Below are 13,708 nucleotides of genomic sequence, written 5' to 3'. Positions count from 1 at the left end.
TAAAGTTTAAATGAGATAATGAAGATTTGGTAAAAATGAATGCTGTCAAGGGAACCTCAAGGCAAAACTAAATTTTTTCTCACTTTATAAGGAGAATATTGGCCAATATAAATATTATGAATTCCAAACTACCAATTCCAGACAATAACACATAAATTGATTTTGGAAACAAATGTAGGACACAGTATATATAAACACCTATAGATGACAAAGCCAGTACCCTGAGACAACATTTCAGCATGTTAGCTTTAATTAAGTCTGAAAAGCTATCCCATAAACCCCCAATGCATTTTCTTTTTTCTACATCCTCTTGGTTGCTAAGGCATTTTTTTCCTCCTGCTTTCTGAAAAAATTACAAATAAGCTTATAAAATGCGACATCCTGCATTGACTTGTTTCTTATTGGATTGACTTTTAGCATACCTGAAAGCATTTCGTTGCTCACGGATGCATTCTGCTATGGTCCAATGCCCTCAAGTGAGCTTGAATCTGACCTGGTCACATCTCCATTTACCTTAAAGTGATAATTCAAGAATCAACTACTCAGTGTCAAGTATAGAATCATATCTCTCTGCCTTTTTCTTCAGAATTAAAAAAAAGATGAAACACAATCTTTGGCCTCCACTACGTTCTTATGTAAAGCCATCTGCTATTTCATCTCTCTTCACTATATTTTCTGTCACATAAGACATTTTCACCTAAGGCTCTCTACTCAAATCATTGGATTTGAGCATTTCCCACTCAAATACAATTTGCCAGGGAACGTTGGATTTTAAATCATTCTCTACCTAAAGTAACTTCCAGGAACATTACTGTACTGCCAACATTAAAAATGGGAAATATGTATTTGCAGTTATTTCCTACAATATCGAATTATGCAAAAGCATATATGGATTTAAAAAAATAGAAAATACTCATGATATTTGGATATCTATTTTATTTTTTAATAGTTTCCTCAATCTACATGAAAACATTTTAATCTATTTAACTCAAATTACCAAAACTGTCTTTTATGCCATCACGTTTCTATTCTTTAATGACATATGCTTTAGTCTTTATCGGCTATGTACATAAAACGGTAAAATTTAAATAATTAAAACATATCGTACTTGAAATAAAATCAGTGTTTTCAAAGGGGTTATATGCATACATACAGTTCACCCAACTTTACTTCCTTTTGGTATGGTTTGAGAGCCAAAGGCATTAAGAAGTTGTCTGTCGTATTACAACAACGGTTACACCTAATTTGAATGAAACTACAGTCGCAGATGACAGAAGCTCTCCTTTCATCTTTTGTGGGAAGGTCACCCAGCCCTGAGCGAGCGCCACGCTCCTTCTGGAACTAAACACGTTGGCCCCGCCGTCTGTTGAGTCCTCCCTTCACAGCTCACACCTGGGTGGCCAAGGGTCACGTCTGACCTCCCGACGGGCGCCAGCACCTCTGCCCTCTTCCCTTTGGAGAAGCGGCAGATGGCGAGGGCGCACCGCGCTGGTGCCACAGCTCCCCGCCACAGCGGGGCGGGCACTGAAACTAGGGCTAGTTCTGCCTGAAAGTCTCGGCCTCCGGATGGGAGCCGCGGGTCTCTCCTCCAGGACTTCCCGCACTGTACACCTAAATGCGACGCGACTCCCATACCTCTGCCCCAACCCAGAACCAGGAAATCCCTGATGCCAGGGAGAAAAAGCTGTGAGCCGAAAGAGCAACGCACTCTCACCCCTGCCTGGCGGCCGCCGCACCCACCCAAACAACGCCACCGCCACCGGCCCGGGTTCCTGCGAGGTAGCGCCTGCCCAGACCTTCGCGCGCGGCCAGCTCGCCACCAGTCGCAACCCTGGCTCCAAGGGATGAGCCAATGGGAGCGCTCGGAGTAATGAGGCTGAACCAATCACCGCCCTCTCGGCTCTGGAACCCTACCTCCAGCACCACCACTGCTCCTCCAACTCCGCCGAACTGCAGTTCTAACCTCGAGTCGTTTCCTCAAGAATCTAGATAGACAGTAAATAGAGTTTACCCAGAGTAGAGTCGTGCGGAATTGCAGCTCTTGCTGGATTCCTCCTTCTCTGTTCGACTCAAGAAGGCAGATGCACGCACGCTCACCGCTGCTGAATGCTTTTGCTTAAGCTCATCCCTCACTGCCCAGCCAAGCATTTCAAAAATTAGTGAAAACAAACGAAAACAGCATTCTTCTTCCCATGCAATTGACCTCTATGGAACATTTGAACCGATACCTAAGTTTAAAATGGAAAGATGGCCTGATAAGGGATCTGAAGAAGTTTCTCCTTAGCACAAGTATAGAAGGCCTTCATTTACTGAAATTGGTGCGTGTTGGGGGCCTAGAAACCAAGAAGAGAGTGTCCTTTGAAAAGATGCTAATGCTTATTAAAGGGCAATCAACCCTTATCTCCTTAGGTTGATGTCTTTGAAGTGAAAACACAAAAGGTTACTACAGTTATTTTCATATCGTTAGAGAGTTTACTGTGCTTAAGTGTGATTCTAAGCTGTGGACCTGTTGACTCATTTAATGTTCACAACTACCCTATTAATTATTTCTTCCCTGTTTTACAAATGAGGAAATCGAGGCAATTGAGAGACTGGCCCAAGATGCCAAGCTAGTAAGTCACGGAGGACAGAGTAGAACCCAGGGTCTGCCCAAATTAACGAAGTGCGCACAATCTAGAGTCTTTCACCTCTAAAGGACATGAATACGCCTACTATCTTTTCTTTTTTAATCTTTTGGTACAAAATATTCCATCCCAGAAACTCCCAGTGGCCTTAGCATGACCCTCAAAGTTAGTTGTGGTCACTAGGATAAGAAGGATTGAAAGGGGGAAGAGAGTGGAGAGAAAGGGATAGGAGACTGAAAAAAGTAATCTGAGAAACACTAATTCAACTGAGCCATCTAAAATAAGCAACATTATTGTTCTGGGTTGTATATCACTGATCTGACTTTGCCATTAAAATAAACAATGGCATTAATTATGTATAGTAGTATGCACATACATGAACAAATATATGGGTTAGCTGAAGCAACCTGTGGAGAATTACACATGACCTGCAATTAGGAGACTTTTAAATCTTTGTTCAATTTTCATTTTTTTATTGGAATCTATTCTAACTTCTAGTGATATCAATTTACAAAGCTAGAAACAAAAGGTTGGGTTGTTTGTTTTAAATCTCTATCAATTCTGCATGTATATCCTTTGACCAAACATTTTTTTTAGAAATGAGTGTCTCTCTCTAGGCTGTAGTGCAGTGGCTATTCACAGGCGTGATCATAGGGCACTGCAGCACGGAACTCCGAGGCTCAAGTGAGACTCCTGCCTCACCTCCCAAGTAGCCCAGACTACAGGCGCCAGCCACTGCACCCAGCTTATTTTTAATGTATTTCTGTTATCTTTAGGAGCTATTTTTGCACAAAACAACAAGAATTATAAGAGTTAGTACTGAGCCAGGAAATGGGAGAGGGGAGTAATACTTTTATAGCTGATGTAACTTTTCTTATTTTTCAAATCTGAGCAGCCTTTCTCACTTTCCTTGAAGACATGCTCTGATTTCAGAAAAGTTTTCCAACATTCCTCTACAGTGGTGGATTGGTTTCAAGCAATAATTGGGTTAAAGGGCAGGACCATGATATTAAGCAGGTGGTAAGAAGTGTGGTCTCCTGGAGCCCAGGTTTAGCGGGCAGATGCTTGACTTCACTTCCTGTTCTGTGTGACAGTGCCATCCCTGAACCTGGTTGGGCAAGCCCTCAGTCTTCCTCCGTAGAGAGGAAAGAACTCCAACTAGCATAAGAATCTGTACAGAGTAGGTCTTCAATAAATGGCAGTATCTTTGTCACCATATTTACATGTTAATCCACACATTTCTTTTTCCTCTTTGGGCTTTCTTTTCCAAAGCAAAACATTTTCTGGTCAGATAATACTAAAAACTATAATTCCTAACATACATTTTCTCATAAAAGAAATCCTTTGCAGATCACCACCCAGAGAAATCAGATGCCGTCCCCTACTCATGCTGCCTGCTATGATGTGCCAGAAAAAGTTCCTGCCAACCACCAGGTGACTGAGGCAGTGTTCCCAACAGGGAGAAAATGAAGTGAAGACTTACATTCAGAATTCAGAAAATAAAGGGTATTTTTAACTGAGTTCAATCATCAGGGTCACATCCACACCCTTGGGTGACCTACCAGAATCTTCCAACCAACCTCTGAGAAAAGTGCTGCAGACCTGGGCTTTTAGGATGCCTGTTCTTCGCTGAGAGGTTTACTAATCCTTCATTTCCTATGGTGAAATCTTCCCCAGAGTGTGTATGGGGAGGAGAATGGATGCTTTCCAGTTTTAGCCCACAAAATTATATTCCTTATTACATTCTTCCATTAGCTTCCATTAATTTTTTTTCATAAGTAGATACAGTCATTGCTTCTAACCTTGTTGTTCTGATTATGGGTCTCCCAGTGACCTTGAAGAGTATGTTTTCTCTCCTGTAAAATGGGACCAATACTGACAAGCCAGAGATTGTTGGAAGAAGTACACGGAAGAAAGAAACTTACGAGTAAAGCAAATAAATCAGGACCTCAAACAAAATAGATCCTTCTTCACTATTTGTTGAATATTCAAATGTATGAATCATAAAAGGCACTGAGCAAGTTTCCTTTTGTTTCCCAAGGAAAGTTCTGTCAAAATGGAACACAACAAGAAATAAAGACTGATTCTACAGTTGCATAATTCTTTTTTGACAAAGGATAATATGTGGGTTTTTTTCTTGAAGGTCATTAGCTTCTTTTAGTAAATGTGAAAGCACTTAGTATGATCAACAATGGTTTAAGAAAACAATTGTTTTGCCTGCTATTTGGGAACCTGTGGAATGCACATATTGAAAATGGTATATTTCCCTGTTACAACACTGCTTAACATTATTTTATGAATAGTCAGAATATTCAAGTGTCCTATGACTTATTTTGAAGTCTCCTCAAATATTGCTTTCAAATTAAACTACTTTTTTAAAAGATCTGCTAAAATCGCTAAATGAACAAACTCTCGTTTGTATCTTTATTTTTCTTAAAGATTGCACAATCTGGAACCGAGATCAAAATACTGTATCCACTGTACACCATTCATTATAAAACAACATACACCACATTTGTTGTCTACCAAATAGAATATTTTCTTTAAAATTATATATTGCGTGCTCTTAGATTCATGCTTTAGATATTTTACATTTATCATTATTCTCTTATAAATAATTGCAACTTGAACAATTTGTACACCTGCTACCACTACATGTTCAATGAGGCAAGGCATAGTCTTTCACATGAGAACAGATAAAATGAAAACAAGTGTATGGACGTCACATCTAACGAATTGCGACAACTGTTTTGCCTATGCAATGAAATGCTAATGTAAAATACACACAAAACGTCGTTTCAAAAGGCACAATTTCCTGCACAGAAAAGTACAATTTCAAAATACGTGGCAGTTAAAGTCCGCGTCCTCGAGGGCGTTTGCATTAACGTGATCCTAAACCCCAAGAGCAGACCGCCTGTGCAATTCAGAGTCAGCCTATCCAAGGAGTCCAGAGGCCTGGAGTGCGGGGGGGACTGGCCACCCTCTGGCTGCCCAGGTGGTCGGATTTCTTTAAGCTACCTCTGAACTTTTGCTTTGAGTTTCAGCGCTGGACCTAGGACTTCTCTCTGCTCCTAATCTGGCTCCCTCCCCCAAATTAAAACGATTTTGTCAACTGAGTCCTCCTCCTCACCAGCAGGAGGTTCTCTTTTCCCAGAACAGACCCTCGCCTTTTCCCTAGAAGACTCGTTACGAGTCGCGCTCGCCGCCGCCCCCGGCCTCGGGGTCGCTCTGGTCATCCGTGAAGCAGACGTCCACGTCACTGTCTTCGCTCTTGGGATCCCCCGGCTCTGGGGGATAGCCGGGCTCGGCACCTGAGCCGTCGCCCGCCTTGGCAAGCAGACTCTGGCCAGGGTGGCGGGACTTGACGTGGCGCTCCAGATCCCGGCGGCGCACAAGCACCTTGCCACAGAACTCGCAGCGGTAGGGAGTGTTGCCCTCGGCGTGCAGCCGGATGTGCTTGTTGAGATTGCTGGGGTCGCCGAAGGGCCGCAAGCACACTTTGCACTTGAGTGGCTTGTAGCCCGTGTGCGTCCGCATGTGGATCTTGAGCCCGTACTTGCGCGAGTACAGCTTGCCGCAGTAGAGGCACAGGTGGCCGGTCTTGGGCTTGCCTGCGCCGCCTCCCCCGCTGCCACCGCCCCCAGCGCCGCCCGCCGCCACTACAGCTGGTGGAAGCGTCCCGGAGTCCAGGCGGCTGCGACCTTTCCCGGCCGCCATCTCAGACAGCTGCTGAGTGTGCATGGCGATCTCTCGGTCGATGCTGGCCAGGGAGCCCAGTTCAGCGGGGCTTAGAGTAGCCGCGGGCCCGCTGAAGTAGGATATAGACTCCGGATACTTCAGCAGCCCGCCAAAGTGCAGTTTGAGCGGGTAATAAGCGGCAGTGGCTGGTGAGCCATAGAGCAGCTCCCCGTTGTAGACGGTAAAGGCTGGCATGACGGCGGGCAGGTGGCTGCACTCACCACCCGGAAAGGCCTTGAGCCCGCCCGCGTCGAGGGGCGGTAGAGCGCAGCGCTCAATGGGCAGTCCTGGCGCTGGGGGCAGCTGCGCGTAACGAGCTCCGGGTAGCGCAGCGGCGGCGGGCGGGGCGCGCTCCACGTGCTTGAAGGCGGACACCTCTTCCGGGGGGACCGGGAGCGAAGGGAAGCCGCGCAAGGCCCCTGAGCATGGCAGGCCAGACGGAAGCGGCGGCGGCGGCGGCGGGTCCCCCACGAGCAAGCACTTGGGATGGTGGTGGTGGTGCGAGTGGTGGTGATGATGGTGCCCCGCGCCGCCCGCCGCCGGGTTCTCCCCGCTCCCCGGGCGCCCGCCTGCCCGGCCCCCGCCCAGCAACCTGCCTAAGGCTAGGCCAGCCCCCTGCTTGCCGCCGCTCTCCTCCCGGTAGGAGTCGCCATGCGCCGCCACCGCTGCCCGGGCCAAGCCGGTGGGTTTGAAAGCTGAGCGCACGCCTGGGTAGAAGGCCAGGCCACCGCCCCCCGCTGGGGAGCCACCCACGATGCCGAGAAAGTGGCTATGTCCTCGGGCGGTCCCGCTCATGTCCAGGGCACGATCTAGCTGCTCCTTGCCCTTCTTGGGCGGCCCCCACTTGCCTGGGGGCGATGAGGTGGCCAAGGGCGCTGAGGAGACCTCGCGCTTGACGCTCTCCCGCGCCCCGCAGGCCTGAGGGGGTGGCGGGCCCTGTGGGTGGGGCCGCAAAGCACCAGTCTGGACGGGCGCGGCGAAGTCAGGCGCCGACGGTTTAGGGGAAAGGCCGAGGCCATCCGCCGCCGGGGCAGCGCCTTGGCGAGCCGCGTGCTCTTGCTGCAGGAAGGCGCTGCCCCCACCGCCGCTGAGCACGCAGTGGAAACGCAGGTGTGCCTTAAGGCTGTTGGGGTATCTAAATGTCCTCCAGCAGTACCAGCAAATGTAGCGCTCCTCCCCTGTGCGAGAAAGAGTGGAAAAGCGACCCGGTGAGAGGCAAACAAGAGGGACAGAAAGCTCCAGAGAACCCAACGCAAAGCCCAGATTTTGACTAGCGGTATGGAGAGAGGGCAAGTAGGTAAGTTCGTTAGCCCCACTGTATCAAGCTAGAAAAGCCCCAAATGGCTAGCCCCTGTCACTGTCTCCATCCTCTGGGACTACTCAGAGGCCAAGGGGGGTGACCTGGCCTTTCCAACGAAGACTTCCTCTGGGACATTGGAGCAAAATCTTCGTTGGAAGGGCACTGCTCAGGCAGGCTGGCCGGGGAAGGGCAAAGAGCAGCTGTTGCTTTAAATCAAGTGTTGAGGCTGTGCTGTGCCTGGGCCCATCTGTTGGTGTTTGCAGAATAGGTGGCGTATGTCAAGGAGTTTGGATAAACTGAACAAAGGCCAATCTAATGGTCGTGAGTGCCTCATTACCAGGCGAGACAATATCCTGTATGTATGGGCCATATGTAATCATTCCTTTTCATAGAACAATGTCTTTTGTGTCCATTACCCACCCTTTCCACCCCCTCCCAGCCTTAAACACTTTGCCTGAGGTTTTCCTGGAGCGTGACCAACTGAAGGACCACATAGGGACTATAATTAGCTATTCTTCAAAATTATTTGTATCTTTATTTCCTCTTTAACCCCATTTAATTTGATGGGAGAAAAGAAAAATATCCTATGTCCTGATGATGATATTCTAAGAAGGATGATGTTGCATTGTCTTGTCAGTTCCACTTGGTAAAATTAATTAACTCCTAGATAGCTGTACAGATCCAAGCTTAGTAAAGTCCTTGGAGAAGATACATTTATTAGTTTGTTTTATTACATGACTATATATAAGTAATATAGGTACTCAGCTTTTAATAGGTGCAGAATTCTCTACCAGGACAATATACATGTTTGATGTCAAATCTTTTTTTGTGTTTAATATTACTAGTATTACTTGTTTTTAATTTTGCCAATCTGTGAACACAATCAAGAGACACATGTATGAGACAGATTCCAATCACATGCTAGAAGTTAATCTCCACTCAGAGGGGTCAGGTTACTTTTGTAGAGAGAAGGGTGATCTTGCATTGCAATTGGGTTTCTTTTAAAATGTGGTTGGCTGATAACACTGAAGATAAAGAAGATAGTCGATCCACAAGGAAGTATTCAAAGTATGTCAGTCTCATAAAATTTAATGGGAAAGTTAAATTCTCCCTCCTTATGTACAAGCAGCTCAAATTTCTAAAACATTACTACAGAAATAACAATGGGAAAACATTTCAGATCTTCTTCCCTTCATGTATATTAACTTCTGACTTTGCATAAAGCAAGTAGTCCCCCCCCCATAGCAATGATGAAAACTCAAGTGAGAAGCAGTTTATTCCTACTGAGGCCAAAGGAGAGCAGAAATAAAAAAGGGGAGACGACAATTTGCCTATGATACCCTATCCTAATTATTTATAGAAGATTTGGATAAAACTATTTCAATATTCCTGCTACCTTGTATTGAATATTCATGTACAATAAATCTTAAGAGTTAAAGAATAGATCTTTTGTGTTCTCTTGGGGGGTATGTTGATTTAATATCTTAAATAATCTCCCTTCTTCTAAATTTAGAACCTCCCTCTCTCCTCACCCCTGTGTAAAGAGGGAGTTTTTAGGAGCCTGCCCCAGACTCAGCTTAATGCAAGGCCAAGTAAGCTTTGTTCTTAAAACAAAGGGGCAGTATTTTCCTTAAACTTACTATGAATTGAAACCAAGTGAAATTAGCCAGTATTGGAAGAATAGCAGCTATCCCTACTTACTTCTTCCTCTTTCCAAGATTTAAGCAAAATATGTTTTCTGATTCAATATGCACTTTTCCCAGTTTATCCTGACCAACTGACATGATCTCCAGACTCTGAGATCCAAATTATGCCAAGAGTATCAAACACACTTCATAAGTGACCTTGCCTCCTTTCCTTCATGTAGCCCAAAGGTGGTTAGGATTTCAAACAGCAATCTCCAAGCTGAAGCAGTCAGGGTTCAAAATAGCCTATGCTTTCCCCAAAAGGAAAATGATGTTTAGTTTTACTTCTGTTACCATATGATGTTTATAAGCTCAATTGGCTAAAAGGAAAACATAAGGGCCACTACTCAAACAAGTTGCTCTTGTACTATTTGGGAATGCCTAACTAAGGAAGGGTGTTCTGTGTAGAAATGGCTAGCCCCTAAAGGCCAGTGGCCCTCCAAATTGTTCTATTATGGCAGATTTGAGAGTTCTCCACTATGGAGGTTTTATCGTGCTTCTCTCTTACTGGAAGAAATTGACAAGAGAATTTAATATAATGTGATGCAAGGAACAAACTATTTTAGGATAATTTTAATGAATACTGTAATACAAATCTACACACAAAACTAAGAAAATTAATTTACAGAGAACAGTGATACTTGAAGTGAGTCATCATTTTGAATAAACTTCATCCTGTCTTATTAATGAAGTGTTTCCTAATTCCCATATTTGTATTAATTTCTCTAAACCTATTTCTAGAGGGATGAGATTGAGCAGGCAATTCAGGAAGAGAGCATGTTAAAATATTTCACAGCATTCATTTTTGTCAACTTTAAATAATAAATGTGTCTTTAGGAGAAATTAGACAAACTATTGGCAAGGAAAAGAGCCATGGAAGGGAAGCCATGAAAAGGGACTCTCAAGACCTTAACCTTAACTATTCTAGCACCTCCCAGACTTCTTTCCACAGGAAGTGTCCTAGGGAAGGTTTTAAATGTTTTTCTCTTTAATTACTTCACCTTCATTTGCATAAATCCGCTTTTGGCTTTGGAAGGGATCAAATAAATCTGAGAAGAAACTGGGATACATCCCAGATTCAATTTAAGTAGGGAGGGGGAAATGAATAAATACTATTTAAATGGAAGGGCCTCAGTACCTGCCAACTCACCAGCTGTAAGTACCGTAATGCTTCTAAAATGCTGTAGAAATACATTGCTCTCCTCGAAAACCAGTGTGTGTGGGGGGGAACCCTTCTACCTTGTTAAAGTATTCCAGGTTTGAGTTATACTCTCTGGAATTTATGATATAATTACTGTAACGATGATTTAAAGCTCCTTTACTGATTCTCAATTGTGTAAAAAATTGTCTCTTTGAGTATGCAGTAAGAAAAGATGACCCCATGAAGTTCATAAATTATGAGCCAGATTATTACTATCCCTGTTGTTACCATTTACTGTTGTTTTTAAGGAGGTAGTGGTGATGTCGCCTTTCTGCCTATATAGGGAGTGTGAATTCAGGTTTACAAAGCTCGAGGGAAAGGCCTTCCAAGTCTGGGGACTCGCCTCAAGACTGAAGGAGAGCTGGACTCTTGCCCACCCACGCTGGCCTAGGGGCCCTTTAGGGCGGTACCTTTCTCGTCGTGCGTCGGAGTCGCCGTTGTGGGGATGTCGAACCACTGAGCCAAGGAGTTAGAATACCACACAGTCAGCTCCTCCCCTGGCTGAACGTCTCGCAACGCTCGGTAGAAGATCTGAGAGGCAACGAATAGGACAGCTCTGTCATTTCCCAGGTAATACTCAAAAAGCAACTGAGAAGGTTCAAATCCAGGCTCTGACGCTGTGTGACCCTAGAAAAGCTACTGTATCTCTCTGAACCTCACTGCCCTCATCCTTCAAATGGAAAACAGTAGTATCTACCGTATAGGATTGTTGGGACGTTTAAATGAGACCTGTAGCTAAAGCGCTTTGCTCTTAATATCGTTGGCCCGGCAGGGATGGTTAGTGGAGATGGCAGTGGGGAGGGCGTGGGGGGTGTGGGAGGAGAAGCCCGCAGTACCTGTCCTCCGGGTAAGTCTGCAATAGCTTCCAGAGTCTGTTCCTGGGGGTTCCTGGCTGCCCGGATTAACCCTATCCACTCCAGAGGGGAGCCCCCCGACTCGTCCACCAGCTCCCCTCTCACCATGCGCACCTGCAACACAAGCAGTGGTCGTTCTCCCCCGCACCATGGCCAAGACTACAACCCAGAGAGAATGTTTATCCTCCACCCCACCCGACACAGGAAAATGGTTGTTTTCGCTTTGGCCAGACTGCTATGGGCTGCTGGGAGGAGGATAATTCCTGAGGACCGTTGCTTGGGGGGAGGGAGAAAGAGGAGAGACTGACTACTATAACAGTACCCTCCTCCCCGCGCCCCACCTTGACAACGTGTGGGATGAGGATATTCTCCCTGCGTGCCTGGACGCATCTTGCACCAAGAAGTCCTCCACCCCTACCCCAGCTCTTCCACTGGCGGTTCTGAGAGCAGTCCTAACACCAGGGTAGAGACAGTCCAAGTCAGTCCCAGGGCCCAAAGCGCCCACCCCCAATTTCTCAAGCCTCCCTGTTCATGCTGCACGGCACTTAGGTGCGGGGAGACTTGCTCGGCGAGACTTGCATCGAAAGTCTCCGAACAAAGCGCACGCAGGGAAAAGCTTGCCCGCAGATGGCCGGCCATTTAAAGGCAATTAAAGCTCATTTAAAGAGGAAGACGTGGTGCGCAGCAAACCTGGCTTCAGACGTGGTGGGGAAAAGGGTTGATTTCAAGGGAAACAAGATGCGGATCCCGCTGGCTAGGCACGGGAGCTATTTCTTAGAAGAAAGCTCTAGGCAGCGGCAAGCTAAAGCCAAGGTCCTCCCTTCTCCACCAGACTCCTGACTTCATTTTCTGATCGCTGTTTGCAGACCTTTGACTGCTGGGATGCCCTCAAAGCGGGCGGGAGCCTTTAAATCTCCCTTCTGGTCAGGAGTCGAGACCCTGTTTGGGGTTAGGGAGTCAGAGCTAGCGGGTTGGCCACGGTGGCCCCCGGTTGGGGCCCTGGATTCTTAGAGCCCGGCTGCAGGCTCTCTGACCCGTTGCCCCAGGCGGTGGACACTCTTCGCCCTCAGAGCCCGTAGGAGAGCCACCACCTTGCTGACCCTCTCTCAATTTACCCCAAACCCACAAACAGGCATTGGTGGGAGAAAAAAATTGGAGGAGGGTCTAGAAACTGTGAACATCCCAAGAATTATTTTTTCGGAGCAAATGGAATTAAATTATTTTAAAGCAAATTTAAGCCGCAAATTAACATATTGAAGGAAAAAGGGGAAGAAAAGTCTTCGACGCCCTGCGCTCCCACAGAGAGGGCGCGTTTGCAGAGAGAGCCGCGAACCCCGGGAGAGGGTCAGGGGAGACTCCAGCGCCTTGAGGAGGAGACCTCAGAGCGCGGGGGAAACAGCGAGTTCCGAATGGTCCCAGCACGTAGAGAATCCAGTGCATCCCACCTGGTGACTGTCCCCTCTCAGCCACGTCCTACCCTCTCAGCCGGGCCCTTGTCCAGCTCTCATTTAATTAGACTTGCTAGGAATAAACGGAGCCCTCTTCTACCCGGCAGAATTAGCAGGTAATGACCCCATCACTCCCTTCCTGCACTTTCCCTCTCTACTCCTTTCCCCGGTAAGGGCAAAGGGAGGCAGCCGACAGGGGGCGGAGGTCGGAATAGCCAATACCTTTTTCTTGGGCCCGGGCTCCCTGCGGTCTGACAGGTACTTGCCCAGCTTGAAGGTGCCAGGCACCGGCCCGAGGCGCAAGCCGGCCGGGATGCAGCAGTCCGCACTCACGCTGGTGGCCGGAGCGCGGGCTGTTCCGTGCATTGTTGCTGCCGCTGCCAGGCAGGCGCTCCGATACTCCGGGTCCTCCACAGGGCGCGAGTGACAGAGCCCGAGCCTGGAGCGAGCCAGGGAGCCGCGCCCCGACGTGCGTCCTCCGCCCGCGGAGTGACGCGAGCGGGCATGCACTGCGCCTTTTCAATCAGGGCGGGCGCCTTTTGGCACCGAGAGCGCAAGGGCGCGGAGTTTGGTGAGAGAGTTGCGCTGCGAAGCAGCTGCAGAGTCCCACCCGAGAGGGTCACATGGAGTGGTTCCCTCAGCCCCCTGCATAATCGAGGCCTCTGAATGGCTAGCACACAATGGTCCAGGCGACCTTCCCATTCCTAAAAATCCAATTTGTCAAGGGCGAAGAAAAGGCGCTGGTGAATCAAAGGTCCGGCGGGACCATTAATCCTCAGCATGGGGTATTGTCCCTGAGACAGTTACGATATTTTAAGTGACAAATCCACTGTATAATTTATCCATAAATTTTACTTC

The 13,708-nt window shown here is 47.1% G+C and overlaps 1 protein-coding gene across 1 annotated transcript; it reads right to left on the bottom strand.

Moving 5' to 3' along the window:
- Positions 1-5,034: 5,034 nt before the first annotated feature.
- PRDM13 (PR/SET domain 13) lies at positions 5,035-13,418 on the bottom strand. Its single transcript, XM_069488693.1, has 4 exons — positions 13,073-13,418; positions 11,385-11,516; positions 10,959-11,079; positions 5,035-7,540 (listed from the first exon to the last, which is right to left on the bottom strand). Exons 1-4 carry the CDS (start codon positions 13,214-13,216, stop codon positions 5,811-5,813), a joined length of 2,127 nt encoding a protein of 708 aa, XP_069344794.1. The 5' UTR covers positions 13,217-13,418; the 3' UTR covers positions 5,035-5,810.
- Positions 13,419-13,708: the final 290 nt, after the last annotated feature.

This window comes from Eulemur rufifrons, chromosome 15 (assembly GCF_041146395.1).
Source record: "Eulemur rufifrons isolate Redbay chromosome 15, OSU_ERuf_1, whole genome shotgun sequence".
In the NCBI taxonomy this organism is placed as follows: domain Eukaryota; kingdom Metazoa; phylum Chordata; class Mammalia; order Primates; family Lemuridae; genus Eulemur; species Eulemur rufifrons.
Note: the sequence above shows the minus strand (reverse complement) of the source record. Positions and strands in the feature narration are given on the sequence as shown.